This window comes from Carassius gibelio, chromosome B16 (genome assembly GCF_023724105.1).
Source record: "Carassius gibelio isolate Cgi1373 ecotype wild population from Czech Republic chromosome B16, carGib1.2-hapl.c, whole genome shotgun sequence".
NCBI lineage: Eukaryota > Metazoa > Chordata > Actinopteri > Cypriniformes > Cyprinidae > Carassius > Carassius gibelio.
In genome coordinates this window covers 16,868,060-16,885,154 of record NC_068411.1, presented here as the reverse complement: position 1 = coordinate 16,885,154, position 17,095 = coordinate 16,868,060, and the positions used below count along the sequence as shown (strand labels likewise).

General features: G+C 42.1%; 1 protein-coding gene across 1 annotated transcript in view; it reads right to left on the bottom strand.

Annotated features, from left to right (window-relative positions):
- Positions 1–14,646, bottom strand: part of LOC127974329 (neuronal acetylcholine receptor subunit beta-2) — a 33,157-nt gene extending 18,511 nt beyond the window's left edge. Inside the window, exon 1 of the mRNA XM_052577511.1 lies at positions 14,297–14,646. Coding sequence (XP_052433471.1) covers positions 14,297–14,342 — 46 coding nt within the window. The 5' untranslated portion in view covers positions 14,343–14,646. The remainder of the gene's footprint in view (positions 1–14,296) is intronic.
- Positions 14,647–17,095: the final 2,449 nt, after the last annotated feature.

Here is a 17,095-nt window from a genome sequence, read left to right as displayed (position 1 = left end):
GGGGAGACCAGGGGCAATTCTGACATGTTTTATATTTTCTTCATTAACTCACAGAATACAAATTTACATGTCATCTCTTGGTATGCGAAACGTGCCCAAAGCGACAATACCATATATATATTAGTGGTGGGCATTGATTAATTTTTTTTTAAATCTAGATTAATCTCACTGTGATTTTGAAATTATCTAGATTAATCTAGATTAAAATGGCTCATTCGAATTCTGCCGAAGGCATTCAGAATATGTGTTAACCAAATAAAATTAACAAACAGTAAGTCTTTGAAAAGGGGTTTATCAAGCTAAGTGGTGCATTAGAAAAGGGGTTCATCTCCTGTTTCCAAAATGCATCACAAAGTGCTTGAAAAAGTGGGCCCTGTTTGAAATTGTTTAATTTGTATGTTCGATTATTTTTATTTATTTGTGCAATTTACACAATGTTTAAGTTTTTTTCAAGTTTGTAGGTGTCAAGGTACAGAAACCAAATAATTAAATGTAAAATAGCACTGGATAGTCTTCAATGTAAAAATGAAATATACAATCAAACCTACATTTATTCAGTCACCTTCAACATTTCACACATTATTACAGTTTTGCTATATATATAAAAAATTATATCTGGTGTCTGAATAATTTTTGGTTTGACAGTTAAAACTACAAAGTAATTCATTCAAGAGCAGTGAGTGATTTTCTTTCATTTTCTTGGATTAACATTACAGCAGCCAGTAGCTAAATTAGGCGCTGTCACTTTAAGAGACGATGAACACATCCAATATAATACACATCCCATTTATTTCCTCAACTGTTTACTTTCATTTAAGAAATAACTGACAGTTTTTTCGAACATAATTTCCAAGGTGGATATTTTGACACATTTTGTATGTATTTGTCGGCACAAGAGCAAAAATAAGTAAATTCGGTGTTCAAGTGTTTTGAGACGCCTTTCTCTGCGTGCACCCTGAACACCAGAACACCGCGCGAGTACTGAATTGGGCTCTTTCATATCTTTTTGTTTGTTCAAACTGCGATTTGTATTTGTTTATTCAGGTGCAGGAGGGACTTCGAGTAGAACTTCGCAGAAGAGAGCTCAGTTCAGTGTCGCTGTCCGTGATACGCGGCTCTCTCTCTCTCTCTCTCTCTCTCTCTCTCTCTCTCCGCACCAAACATAGCACGCGAGTAACCAGCTGCTCTGTTCAGCTTTTTCATATAAAAAATATTACAGGTATCAAACAGGACCTTTCTTTTAAATTCTTCACAAAATAAAAAGATAACTTTTCAGTTATGTTTTCTTTCAAGAAATAAGTCACAATGACACTAAATGGGAGCCAAAATGGTTTGGTTAACAGCTTTCTACCAGTTTTTTTTTTTTTTTTTGACAGGAAAAAAAAAACATATCTAGGTTACGTATGTAACCCTAGTTCCTCGAGGGAACGAGACGCTGAGTCAATGCGCTTTAGGGAACGCGCCCAGCGTGCGCGACTCTGAATATCGTGTGAAATCAGACCAATGGAAGAGCATGACGTCACCGGCGGAGTGACGTAAGCGACCAGGAAGCTATAAAAGCACGTGCCACGCAGCTGGCGTCAGCTTCGAGTACCAGCAAGCACCGGCAGGGCTGCCTAGTGTGTATTAGAAGAGCACAGCTTAGGTCAGGAGGACTGAAGCGCCTGGAGTGACTGGCATGTCTAGGCCATAGAATTTAACAAACGTGGAGGGCGTGGACCATCCCACAGCATTGCAGATGTCCAGCATGGATACACCTGCTAAGAAGGCCTTGGAGGCCGCCATACCCCGAGTAGAGTGAGCCTTGGCTCCCGACAGCAGGGGACGACCAGAGGACTCATAGGAAGCGTTGATAGCCTCGACTATTCAGTGACTAATAGTCTGCTTAGAAGCAGGAGAACCCCTCTTGGGGGGACCGTAGCATACAAGCAATTGATCGGTCTTTCTCCACAGGGCAGCTCTGTGGACGTATGCGTCCAGCGCTCGAACTGGACACATACAATTTAGCTTCGCCTGGTCGGGCTCCCGAAAGGGAGGAGGACAGAAGGCCTGCAGCACTACAGGTTGTGGTGTAACAGAGGGAACCTTAGGAACATGTCCCGCTCGAGGGTATTTGAGCGCTTTAGTCATGCCTGGTGCAAACTCAAGATAAGTAGGGGCCACAGAGAGGGCCTGAAGGTCTCCTACTCTCCGCAGAGAGGTGATAGCCAACAGGAGGAGGTTTTAAGTGTGAGATGTCTGTCTGAGATATCTTGAATAGGTTCAAATGGGGGTTTGCACATTGCTTCTAACACCACAACCAAGTCCCACGGGGGAATACGGGACCGTACTGGAGGTTTCAACCTCAGCGCACCGCGGAGGAAACGTGTAACTAGGGGGTGTCTTCCCAAAGACTGGCCATCGAGAAGGGCGTGGTAGGCCGCAATAGCCGCCACGTAGACCTTCAACGTTGAGTGGGTCAACTCTGCAGAGAGCCTAGCTTGTAGAAACTCCAGTCTAACTGGCAGTCTCTGCACCATGAGGTGAAGAGTTTCCACCTCAGGGCGTACAGTTTCCTCGTTGAGGGAGCTCTGGATTGGAGAAGGGTCTCAACAACCTTGGTTGAGAGACCGGCTGCTAACAGTTGTGCCCCCTCAGGGGCCACACCCACAGCTTCCACAACTCCGGGCGAGGGTGAATTATCGTACCCTGTGCCTGCGAGAGTAGGTCTGTCCTGATTGGTATCTCCCACGGAGAGCCGTCGAGGAGCGAGACTAGATCTGAGAACCACACTTGGCCTGGACAGAACGGGGCTACTAACAACAGACGGACCCCGTCCTGGTGCACTCTCGCCAGAACTCCCGGGAGCAGATTAATAGGGGGAAATGCGTACAGATGAAGCCTCGGCCAGGTCTGTACCATAGCGTCCAGTCCCAGAGGAGCTGGATGAACTAGAGAGAACCAAAGGGGGCATTGTGACGTCTCTTGAGATGCAAATAGGTCTACTTGAGCCCTGCCAAATACTCTCCATATCTGCTTCACTACTTCTGGGTGAAGTCTCCATTGCCCGGGCCTCGGCCCCTGCCTCGACAGTATGTCTGCTCCCATATTTTGTTTCCCAGGAATATATACTGCTCTTAATGAGAGGAGTTTGCTCTGGGACTACACAAGGATCTGGTGCGCCAGCTTGTACAAAGGGCGCGAACGCAGACCTCCCTGGTGGTTGATATAAGAGACCACCGATGTGTTGTCCGTGCGCACCAACACATGGTGACCCCTTAGGTCTGGGAGGAAGTGCTTCAGTGCATGAAAAACTGCTAGCATTTCTAGACAATTGATATGCCATGTTAGATGGTGATCGCTCCACAGACCACGGGCAGGGTGGCCACTCATGACTGCACCCCAGCCGGTGAGGGATGCGTCCGTTGCTAGTGTTACACGGTGACAAGGAGCTCCCAGCACCGGGCCCTGTTTCTAGAACAAAGGTTTCTTCCACATGTCTAAGGCACGGAGGCAGCGCCACGTGACCTTGATAGTGCGACGCAGCTGCCATCAGACCTAACAATCTCTGAAATTGTTTGACAGTGAGTGACTGGCCTTCTTTGACTCTCTCGACTGAGATGCGGATCGACTAGATACGAGCAGGGGACAATCGTGCCTGCATCGCGTCGAATCCCATACTACGCCTAGATAGGTGGTTCTCTGAACCTGAGAAAGCACACTCTTCTTGGCATTCAGTCTCAAACCCAGCTCCCCCATATGTGCGAGGACGACATCTCGATGCCGAACCGCAACCTGCTCTGACTGAGCTAAGATCAACCAATCGTCGATATAGTTGAGAACGCGGATGCCCTGCATGCGCAGGGGGACCAGAGCCGCGTCTACACATTTTGTGAACGTGCGGGGTGAGAGTGCAAGGCCAAAGGGAAGTACTCGATATTGGTAAGCTTCGCCCCCGAAAGCGAACCTCAGAAACGTCCTGTGTTGTGGAAGGATGGATATGTGAAAATATGCGTCTTTGAGATCTATTGTGACAAACCAGTCCTTGGACCTGATCTGCGCTACAACATGCTTGATTGTGAGAATTCTGAATTTTAGTCTCATAACTGAACAATTTAAGACCCTCAAGTCTATAATCGGACACAGCCCCCCATCTTTCTTTGGAACTATGAAATACCGGCTGTAAAATCCGGACTCCCTGTCCTGAGGAGGGACCACCTCGATGGCCTCCTTCTCTAATAGGGTTTTCACTTCCTGTTCCATAACCAGACCCTGCCTGAGGCCGACTATTGTCTGAACGACCCCGTTGAATACTGGCGGCAAGGAGCCAAACTGAATGCGGTAGCCTTTTTCTACTATGTGCAGGACCCATCGAGATACATTTGGCAGTAGTTTCCACGCTGCTAAATAATCTACTAAGGAAATCAGTCTCTCGAGACTGATCTCTGGTGTAAGAGGCCCCCGCAGGGGCGGCGAGCGTCTCAGCCCCGCTACGCGCACGGGCGGAAGATACTGAGAGCGATGCTCGCTGGGACCTGCTGCTCCCTGGAACACTGGCAGGGTTGGCAGACCGGCCCCCAGAGGGCGCTGAGGTGAGACGGGCACCGTGTACTGCGGTGTGTACCGCTCTACCCCAGCAGAGGCTGCCCTCTGAAACCCTGGGCTCTTGGCATCAGGGTTTCTTGGCCGAGGACTTCTTAGCTTTGATAACTGCCCTAAGATCTTGTTTGGGCTGGGAAGTCCTCGGCCGAGGGCGTCGTCGAGACTCTCGTTCCCGACGCGGAGGAGCACGAGAGGCGAAGCTCTGCTTTTGGGCCTCGCGGTACGAGGAGCTAGGGTGCGGCTGGGGCATCTCCCACCCAGATGCCCCAAGGGAGCGATGAGGGATGAACTTATAGAACGCCACCACTTGTTTGCGGGCCTCCTGAAACCTGTCGACGACAGAATTGACTGTGTCGCCGAACAGGCCAGTCGGCTGGATCGGGGCGTCCATGAGGCAGACCCTATCCCGCTCTTTCATATCAGACAGGGTAAACCATAAGTGCCTCTCCGCGGCCACCATAGCTGCCATGGACCGCCCAATCACTCGAGCGGTCTCCTTGGTGGCGCGGAGGGAGAGATCAGCGGTCCTTCTTAGCTCTGATATATCGTGGGACTTGATCTAACACTCTCCCATCCCCACTACATTCCCATAGTAGTCTGACGAGGGGATGTAGAGACGGGCCGAGAATGGACGCTTCCACGACCTGGCGATCTCTTCATGCAGGTCAGGAAATAATGGCAGGCCCCAGCTGGGAGGTGGCTGACTCGCGCGCAGGAAGCGTTCATCAAGCTTGCTTCTCTGCGGTTCAGCTGTTTTCTCAGCGGGCCAATCGATGTTTAATTTGGCCACCGCGTGAGTAACCACCTCCAAGAGCTCCTCATACTGCGGCGAGTGGGGTGGCGAATCCCTGTCGATCGACTCCACGTCAGCCTCCTCGGAGGAAGACAGGCGGAGCATCGACCCCTCTCCCTGAGTGGAAGGAACCGCTGAGCGTGCTTCCGACTCTAGGGATTGGGTGCCGGATCTGGCAGAAGTGGAAGGAGATAGGGACTGGCCCGTCTCCATTCCCTCCACCAGATCCACTTGCAAACCCCACAAATGCAGCCGCCGTTCTGCCTCAGCAGAATCGGGACCAGCACCGTGGGGAACGCTGGCGAAGGCCCCCTCCTCGAAGAGGGCCCTCCGGGAACGAAGCAGCCACACCGACATACGCTCACAGTGCGAGCAGTGTGGGCCCCCTCGAGAGCCGACTCAGCGTGCTTCGAACCCAGGCAAACCACGCAAAGGCTGTGTGTATCCCCACCCGTTATATATCTCGGGCAGGGAGGAACACACAACCTATAGCACGATTTGGAATCGCCATCAGTGTGTTTGACTTTCGCCTTGCTCTTTGGCATGTCTAGGAGCTCTTAAACTGGACAGACAACAGTAAATAAGACTCACAGACAAACAGTTTGACATTCTCACACAGAGCGCTTGCTGAAAGACGCGAAGCCGACGCCAGCTGCGTGGCACGTGCTTTTATAGCTTCCTGGTCGCTTACATCACTCCGTCGGTGACGTCACGCTCTTCCATTGGTCTGATTTCACACGATATTCAGAGTCGGGCACGCTGGGCGCGTTCCCTAAAGCGCATTGCCAACATACAAAAAATCTCAAATGCCTGTGGCACATTCATACAATACATTCAGCTGTGAACAGTTGATAGCCCTAAATATCCCCTGCACAAAATAAGTCTCTACATTCTGACTATTATATACATATTGTGCTATATTTATTTGCTGCATTTATGCAGTAAATGCATTCAGAGAAGAAGAAATAGAGAAGTGGATTCAGGGGGAATAGGACGATGTGTTTTAGACAGATGCTTAGAGCTGATGGTATTGATCTGAGCATCTAAAGCACACTCATAACGGTGAAAGCTTCCAAAGACAGGCCAAACAAATTGCTGGCCACAGAAAGCTATTGTGTTACCGCACATCGCATTGCATCACACATACCGCATCCATTCCACAAGGACACGAGGGGAGTCGGCTGACATTGTCTCCTTTACAGGATAATCCTGCCTGACAATATGTCCCCAAATTCTAACTCTCAAAATATGGTTTTGATGCCACTTTTTCTGTTTACCAGCAGAATTAGAAATTGCTAAAATCATATTGTTATTTCAGAATTTCATTTTATGTCATAAGAATCGTTACATACGTAAACTTTTTATTTTTTCATTCTGTGCAATAAAACCACATCTGCATTGCTGTATGATGCATGAAACATTGTAATCACAGCATTTGTGCTCATCACTATATTCTAAAGGCTGAAGCATTTTACGCCTTTAAGCAATTCAACAACACTCTTATTCAGCTTTGAATACAAAGTGTCCTCTTTAAATGTGATGTAAAAGGATCGATATACTCTGAAATAGTTTTTATTGTTATGCTTCCCTTTATACATTGTGTGCTGTTTCTGGATCTGACTTTGTTCTTTACCATCACTATATGCTCCATAGACACAAAAAAATCTGAAAATTGAGTGTTTACAATTGTTCCAGCTTGTGTTGGCAGGTTTATGTCTGGGTGATTTGTAATGGCTTGTCTGAGCTTGTTTGCTATCATCTGATATGAACATTGGCTTGGCAACACATGTGCACATGTGGATTAAACAAATCAGTAGCTCATCAGAAATGAATACTCATGACCATTGAGTCCCTGTTGTCCTTGAGTGTTGTTGAAATATTTCAAGTAATGAATGCATTCATTATTAAAACGTGTTGATCACATAAAAAAAATATATATTTATGTTTATTTGATTCTATTAACTTCTTTCAAAAATGTATTAATCTATAGCTGTTTTTAAGTTGTCCTTGTAAAATAAATGATAAAGCACCACTGTTAGTAAAAGCCTCCAAAGGTTATAAAACCTCTTTTTCTCTCCACATTACTTGCTTGTTTTGTCTTTCTGTCCCCCAGGAAAACTCTTGACATCTCAAGAACATCATAGTCCATCTTTCTCTACAAATTATCTGGCCATGTGTTTCGCCTGATGACAGAATATAATGAACAAAAGGTCAACCCAGAATAAATAAGGTAACGAGATATTAATATTCATAAGGGCTTTGCTGAATCATAGTTCTGTGCTTTTTACCTCACATAACACATATGGCAATTCATGTTTTTTTTCTTAATCATATAAAAGTGTTAAACAAAAATACTATATTGCATTAATGTCAACTGAAAACTAAAGAAGCTAAATATAACATATAGTACTGTATACTATACAAGTATGATATATATGCATGTCCATGGTTATTTTCATGGCTTTGCAATGAAAGTGTGTAATACTGTTTGTATGTAAATACATTAATATGCTACCATAATCATTGTCATGCAGCCATCTTAAAAATGCATCTCTCTGTCTTTCTCTGTGTTTAAGGGGACCATGGCATGAAAAGCTTTTTTGACAGATATTCCAACCACTGTAGAAGATTAGCATGTGAAACATGCTGGTTGGATATCTGTGTGAACTTGGAAAAGCTCAGTATCATTTGTTGGCTGTAGACATGGTCTGTGGATCAGAGATATGAGAGCAGACCAGAGTGTCACATCTGCCTTATCTAGATGGGTTAAAGTGTTGAGCCAGCACACATGACCTACAGATCAGATGACAAGAGTGCAATGTAAGCATGTTATATGCACATATAAGCCACAATCTACATGAAACAGCAAAGAGAGAGAGAGAGAGAGAGAGAGAGAGAAAAAAAGTGAGAGAGAGAGAAAAGAGAACATCAGGGGGGAAAAAAATAGGGTCTGTGTGTTGAATGTACACTACGGTTCTAATGTTTGAGGCCAGTAAGATTTTTGTATTGTTTCTGCATTCATTAGCTCAAAAACACAGTAGAAACAGTCAAATTGTGTAATATTTTTATAATAATAATAATAATAATAAAATGAACATAATTTTGATTGTATATTTTTGATTGTATATCATTTATTGCTGTGATGGCAAAAGCTGGATTTTCACCAGTCATTACTCCATTCTGTAGTGTTACATAGATAGATTGATATTCAAGAAACATTTTATATTATTAATATATTATTTTATATTAGAAGACAGTTGTGCTAACCATGATGTGGCAACCACAATGCTTTTCTGAGCATTCTTATCTGAACATAAAGTTCATTAACACAGTTAATCAGTTTTACGCAACCTTGCTGGATTCTTATCTGAACATAAAGTATGCAGCAAGTATACATTTCTTTAAACCAAAAAAAAAGAAAGAAACTGACACCAAATTTTTGAATGGTATTGTAGATTTATAAAAGACAAGTTATCATTAAGATATGTGATATACTTGATATGTGATACTTTTACATGCAATTACAATGAATAGGATATGCACAGCTTCAAAAATTATGCAAATTTCACAACAAAAGTAGCATAAAAGTAGTCCATGTAGCTTACAATGCATTTATTCCAAGTCTTCTTCCTAGCACTCCTACTGGTGTTCATGAAAGAAGTGATGTTTGGTGAACGAATTGTTCTTCTGAGTAATATATTTTCAACTAATCGGTTGATTCAATTCTCAAACCCTCTCTGATCTATCTCTAGATGACTCTGTCAATTCTTGGGTTAACAGCTCTCAGAATATTATCATGAAATGATTTTAATTTGATCTATTTCTGAACCACAGGTATTGTATGGATTCAAACAGAGCACAAGTGTATGGATCATCTTCACAAACCTTTGTGCTCATTTTTGTAGCTTTAAAGCTACATATTCATTGTGTGGTAATTGGATGGAAAATAATCTCCTTATTGTGTTCCACATAAGAAAATAAGCCATACAGGTTTGGAACGACATGAGGGTGAGTAAATGATGACAGAACCTAAATTTTTGAGTGAACAGTTCATTTAAACTAGATGGAGAAGTTTCATTTGTGTAAACACTGAGAGGTAAGGTGGGGTTTGTGATTGGTTTATGTACTGAAAGAAGATGCCAGAACGTCCTTCAAAGTCCTTTGAGAGTCAGTATGTTTCACCGAAAGTAAGGGAGAGAGACAGACTCTGTGAAGAGGAGTGTGTGTGCTGAGGTGTGAATAATAAATGCTAAAAATAGACCACGAGGTGAACCTCCCATCCGCACCTACACTCACTGCTATTTATTGACCCCTCAAAATGCACTTCTCTTTATGCGTGTGTGCAAATGGGAAAGATGGTGATACACGCATGGGCAAGTTTGCATACATGTAATTTGATTAGTATGCAAGCCTGCAGCTTTGAGATCTGTCTCGTTCTTGAAGAAACACACCGAACGCTGTCCACTGATTCTTGCCTGACTATTCCATGTCAAAGTCTGCCTCCTGTTCCACTGTCCGCTGCCAGTCAGTGTGCTCTGTTTGAAAACATCCATCCATCCATCCATCTCATCTTTGGCTTATGTAGCGGTATGTTGTAAAGTCTGTTTCCTGGGTGTGAGTTTGTAGCAGAGCTATAATGCAGGAGGTGGAGAGGGCTTGACCTTCTGTTTCTCCACCATCGATCAGCCGGTAGATAAAGGTGGGCCATAAGTCACTCCACAACAGGTTTTGTCTGTGTTTACAGCTCCCTCAAGGCCGAAGCTGTATTTAGTCCAAATCACTGCCAAATCTGCTCCTCTTTGATAAAGGGAGGCCGAGCAGAAAGACGTTCAGCAAAGCAGAGCCAGGACTGACTTGCTGACATTAATTACAGTTAATGTGTGGGCAGAATGGACGAGGTGAGAGGAATTGAATATTGATTCTCCATATATTTTGGCTGGGTGGGTGCCTATGAATACTGTGCCTTCCTATACTACTAATATACGCCTGTACAGCACTGTATCTATCTATCTATCTATCTATCTATCTACCTACCTACCTACCTACCTTTTATTTAATATTCCTGACTCGAACGGATTACATTATTATGTCAAATGCGTTGGAAGTAGTGCTATTAAGGGATAGTTCACCAAAAAATGTAAATTCTGATGATGAATGAACATCTACTCACCCTGCTGTTGTTCCTAACACATAAAACGTCTATTCTTTTTTTCATTCATCGACACAAATGAAGATATTTTTAATTAAACCTGAGCCACTGCATTACGGGCATTCTGAGTTCAAATGCTGACTGGAGGACCTTTACCAAACTCTGCCCAATTATCTCTCTCCCACTGGCTTCTTGCCAGGTCTGATCTTAAAAAAAAAAAGACAGAGACATTTTTGTCCCTCAATTTAAAATCCACTGCACCAAACTTTGATGCATCAAAACATTTCAAAATGCATTTAGAAAAGAAATCCATATGAATTGAGCAGTTTAATCCAAGTTTTCTGAAGAGTCACAGTCGCTTTATTTGGTCAATAGATTTACTTTAGGTTTTTATTCAAATATAAACATTGTTTCTCTTCAGAAGACAATCTTGTAAGTAGGCATAAATGAGCCCGTGATTTACTCACCCTCAAGCCATTCAAGGTGTATATGACTATATATATGACACCCTAGGTGTACAGTACAGTCCACTGCATGGTACGCCACAGTACGGTTCACTTTTGGGGGGTTTTCCACTGGGTACAGTGTCTGGTACCTGGTACTTTTTTTAGTACCACCTCTGTTGAGGTTCCAAGTGAGCCATACCGTTACCAAAACATGACGTGTAAACTCTGCTGATAATGGATTGGCCAGATAGAATCGTCACTACCTGCGTCACACAACACAGAACACAAACACAAAAGAACCACTAGATTTAAATCAGCACAGCCAGCAAAGGATCGAACGCAGTTGTTTTGAACAAGCACACCATTTTTTCATTTTCAACTAAAAAGCTCTGATGTCTGTTGCGGAAGTTCAGACTTTCCTCTCGTTGATAGCAGAAGAGCGGAACCAGCGAGAGCTTGATGGAGCAACGCAGAATGAAAATGTTTTTTTTTTTAGGAGTTGCGGCAGTAGAGGGGGTGCAACTATAATGACATATGAATAATCCCATCCACTCTAAAGTGATACTAAACTGCAGTGGAAATGCAAACCATGCCGAGCCAAGCCGAGCCGAGCCATGCCATACCGTACTAAGCCGTGCCGTGCCGAGTTGTACCACGCAGTGGAAAAGAAGTGTGGAGCACTTTTATGATTGAAGGATGTGCATTTATGGGCTTTGACATTTTTACCCCATTCACTGCCGTTATAAAGACATTTATCATATAAACTCTGATTGTATTCATCTGATGTCATTCAAATTCAAAGACTCATCTTTTTTATCATCATCATAATTTACATTTTTTTGGTTGAACTTTCCCTTTTAAATTCCATCTGCAATGTTTGACTTCAGTTGAACTAACATAATCTAAAATATTATTTCTCAAAACATGAACTCAAAAGTAAAGAGTGTTGGGTTTTAGCTGAATTAAAGCTAAACATGTAATACAGGTCAGTGCTTCTGACTAGATGTCACTTAATGAGAGAACAGGCCACTGCTATACTCCTTATGTGTGTATTACATAACCCTCACAACACTGGATGCATGTCTGTTCATCACCATAACAACATTTTTAGTCCTCTTCAGTTAATGGTTGTCTAACATGATTGGGTGGGTAACTACATTAACGGTATAGTGAATCTAATACACTAATACTATATATATCCTTATGAAGAGAATCTGAAAATGCTTATACTGTACCAAGAAGAAAAGAGGGCTATGGGCTTGAAGGATGTGGGATGGTGTGTGAGTGAGGTCCCTCCTCTTTTTTGACCCTAACAAACCCTTTCACCACACATCTGACGGTCATTCGTTCTTTTACTCATTTGCTTGAAGTCAGAGTTAATTAACTGAATTAGCCTTCTGGGGTCTGACACTTAGAAAGGAGGACCTAAGCCGATTTCCACCAGCCTGCAATGTGTGTGTATGTGTGCAAACATATTTATTTATTTTTTTCTCTCATGCTAAGCTTGTTCAATTATAATTCTTGTTCAATCAGTGTGTTTCCAACAGGAAAATTGCAACGGTTACATCATACAGAGGATTCCACCTCATAAAAGAGATAAGAAGCTGTTGCAAAGGAAGGCTTTCTGGATCTTTGAACTTAAATCTTTATTTCCTGAGGGTATGAATGAGGACTAGAACTCTCTTGTTTATTGTAAAAAAATGTATTGTTGTTACTGATTTATCTTATTTCTCTTCTGCTGTGTTTGTCGTATTTGTAATGTTTGGTCATTCTTTGAAGTTGTATACTTATAACATTCTGCTATATACAGTATATGTGAATGATCAAACTTAACTGGAATTCTGTTTGTGATAACTGAGGTTTACCTGAGATAATTGAATTCAGCTGACTGTTTTTAATTGCTGACTTACTTAAAAAGTGTGAATGTTGTTTAAGTGAGCACTGAAGATAGCAATGTGCTGAAATGTTTGCTTGCTTGCTTGTGTCCATCTGTTTTTAATTCACATGCACTTTGCAACTTTTGGACTATGCAATTTATACAATAAAAAAATATGTTTTTGTAGACTTTTCCAGTCTTAATTGGATCAGTGTGAAGTTAGCCACCCTCTTGTTCATTTTCAAGTATCCTGGCTCTACACACCTGCAGTACAAGGACCGATTTTTTTCCTGTTTAGAGCGCTACAATTTTCTCAAGTTCTACATAAGTAACCATAACATCAACGAAATGTTTTAAACTGTAGTAAGATCTAATGATCTTGTTTTAAATGAAACATTAGACTATATTAGATTACACCAACAGAAGATCCTCAGGTAACTTTTTACAGCAAATTACAATAATTATTCTTACAACATATTCTAATGTTCTTACACAAATACATGTTTTCACTTTGCAAGACCTTGACTGATGGACTGGATTATTGTGATGTTTTTATCAGCTGTTTCGACTCATTTTGATGGCACCCATTCACTGTAGAGGATCCACTGTTGAGCAATTGATGTAATGCCAAATTTCTCATCTACAAATGATCAACAAATGGTAATTTTCATAAATCACTTTAGAATACAACCCTTAATTCATGATGACAGATGAGTCACATCTGGGTTGGAACCATTGCATTCTTGTTTTGACGTGAAGAGAAAACATTCAACTTTCTTTTTCCGTGGTCATTTAATAATGCATGCAACAGGGGGTTAAAGACCCATGCCTTCTGCTTTCCACACGCACACTTCAAGCCAGTTCTGCAACCTCGCCTTGTGAACATGACAATTTAACACAAGCTTTGCAACCATCCAAACCATTTCTGCGAGGCAATGCTGAGTGATAAACACAAATTAAATGTTATCTCCGTAAAGAGGCGACCCCAGAGAGACTCTAAAAATCACATCTTAGCAGTTGTGGCGGTTGCGGCTCATTGCAATAATGATGTGTATTATCATTCAGGCTTATAGTGCCATAACCGCTGCTCAGCATTTCTGCGCACAATGAGAAAAAGCCAACATGCCGCCGCCGTGATTCTATATTAATGCGCTACAGCACGCGCTGTGCGCAATTTACAGGAACATATGGATAAAATATATCCTTTAACAATCAGGTCACACATGAAATATTATTATATAACCAGGGTGATTGTATAGATTCATAGTCCACCGCCAAGCATCGCTCCATCTCCAAAAGAGCTACGGTTTGCTTCCATACATCTATGACAATATCATATACATAGCCTACATGACAGTGCTCGCGCAGCAACTTGCATTACGTAGTCTATGACTTTTTCGCGAATAAAAGCCTCAGCCTAACGTTTCCCCTGCTTTGACCAGATAACTTACTTTTCACAATGGTGAGGATGCAGAAGAGCGTCCACAGAGCCATCATCTCAGCGAGGACGTGGAAGCATCTGCCGCGCGTGAACTGCTCTCCCGTGCGCGCGTTTGGTCGTGCGTATCGTAGCGTGACTTTGTCGAGGTGGACGCGCGCGAGGGTTAAATATATATGTTCTTTCTTCTCGACGTTATTCGGTACCTGGCATCGTTACGTCAGCGATTGTAGGTCGCTGAACGCGTGGTTTTCCCCAGCGATGGAAATGGAACAGTTTTATTAGCAGCCAGGTAGACGAAGGACAACTCGCGGTGCGCGAGAGGAGATGAGAGGAGATGCGACGAGATGACAGAAACAGCGAAGGGGAGGGGGGCGGGGGAGGCAGGCATACCTCAGATTCCCCTTCTCTACATCCGGTTACATAGAATGTGTTTTTTCACAGGACACTTTCCATTTCCTTTACAAGGTCATTTGGTCCACCTGAAGACTCGCAGTGCCTCTCAGAATTAAGAGGCTTTTCAGTGACTGCAGATTCTGTAAAAAAAATTTTTTAAAACAGTTTATCTGTCTAGGAACTATGACTTCAAAAGTAATTAGAATATTTGAGATAACTATTACATTTTTCAGAAAAAAAAAAAAAACCTTGAAAGGTGTAACTCATTCAGCTGTAGATCTACTTCCATCAATTGCAAGCAATCACAGAATTCTGTTTCACAGACAGTTCTTTTCATTGCACAAATCGTCCTTACTGTGTACTATATAAGCACAGAAACAAACTTTTTGTCTAGATATAACAGGAACTTAATAGAAATCTGGACCTGCACTCCCAAAATACACTGCAAGCACTGTAGCGGTGATTATTTTAACTGACCTTGAATATTCAAGAATGTGTGATGAATCTGTTCAGTATTTGAATGAGAGTTTTGTTTTTTGTTTAGTAAACAGTTCTTAAAAAATACTTTTTCTTAGTGCAAAATATTAATAATAATAATAAAAATCTACTGATTTATAAAACAGCCCTAAAGTTGTATTGGATATGTAGCCTACATAAAGTCTGTTATTACAGTGATAATCAACATTTAGCATGTGATTTTTTTGTCCCTCATAATCATGTAGAACTGCTCTTTACCTTCACACATCACATACACATTTTGCTGTCAACCATTCAGCTGTTTCTAGACAGCATCACACTACTCCAACAGCTGGAAGTGAAGTTCGCTCTGTATGGAGACTAATGCTTCATTTGTTTTGCCCCAGGGGAGCGGGTGACTGGATGTGAGTTTTTCAAGGAGATGAGTATCGTCTCTCCATCAGTCAGCATCGGTAACATCACCGTATGACTGAGTCCTGTCCCCACATCACAACCGCTCTTGTCTGCGTGTCAGTAACTTCTGGCCTTTCAACCAGTGGTTCAGTAGTTGTCGTCTGTCAAAACTCAGTGATCAGCGTTCCAGAAATAACCGTTGCTTCCAGGGAGATGATGGGGTCTCCCAAGCTCTCCCCATCTCCTAGTTCACTCTCTCTGCAGCTCATGGCACTCACAATGTTTATGGCTCTCTCTGTCTTCCATTACACATTCACTTACACCCTTTGGCCAAAATGTCTATTTTTGCATTTTCTCCTGGGGGATCCCTACAGATGACCTGGGCTTTAGATCCCTGAAGACACTAGTGGGAGGAGGAGGATGGACAGAAGGATGTGGAAACTTTACAAGAAAGGGGAAGAGAAGAGAGAATGGATTAATGGAGAGAAAGAGATGAAAGAGAGAGCAGGGAGGTGGAATTAATGTGCAGGAAAGCAAAAGCTTGGTCACTGGTGACTCACTGGTTGACTATTACGTAGGTATTCATGTCCTATTCACACCATAGTGTACAGAAATGCTCTTTATGAGCAGTGAGTCACATAGAGCTGAGGATATCTCAAGCTTCTTGGCATATGTCTTCCATATTCTGATTTACTACAAAGTATTGGGAAAATGTTGTAAATGGAGAGATCATAGGAAGCAACTGTGAAAAAGATCTTTATATAATAATATATTTGTCAACATCAACATCAGGGCAAAAAGCATCCTCCACCGTGTTTGACCTTACCATATGATGTTTTTGCATATTTATGTAATGTATATTTAAATGGGCTGTATGTCAGCAACTTATTGCTCATGTCCTCGCCCATGCATAATGTACAGTACAAGAGACTGAACATGATTTGGTACCCCAAAATTCTCATGGTGAAGTTCTTTTTCATTCTTTGCTTAGAAGTAAAAAGAAGTTGGAAATACCTTTGTAGTGACATACATATCAACGTCCACAATGCTGAGAGGGACGTAATTATGAATATGTTAATATGTGCTGTGCACATTCCTCTCAATAATGAAAAAAACACACCACACAAATGACAGCAGTGAGAAAGCAGCCCTTAAGAAAGACCTTAAAGCTCTGATCATAGCAATGTGGATACGTCTGTACCAACTCTGCCGTTCAGTTGTAATTATGTAATAAAAATGATGCTGGTATGATAATATGAATATAAAATAGCCTATATTTGAGACTATACTGATCTGGCTAGGAGAAACTATAGTTTGAATTAATACATTTTCATTGTATTACACAATGACATTACAGGACAGAGATACACACACTAGTAGATGCAACAAAATTTATATATGATAGATTTAGATAATATATTTAATAACATATGTAATACTATATATATATATATATATATATATATATATAGCTATAGATAGATAGATAGATAGATAGATAGATAGATAGATAGATAGATAGATAGATAGATAGATAGATAGATAG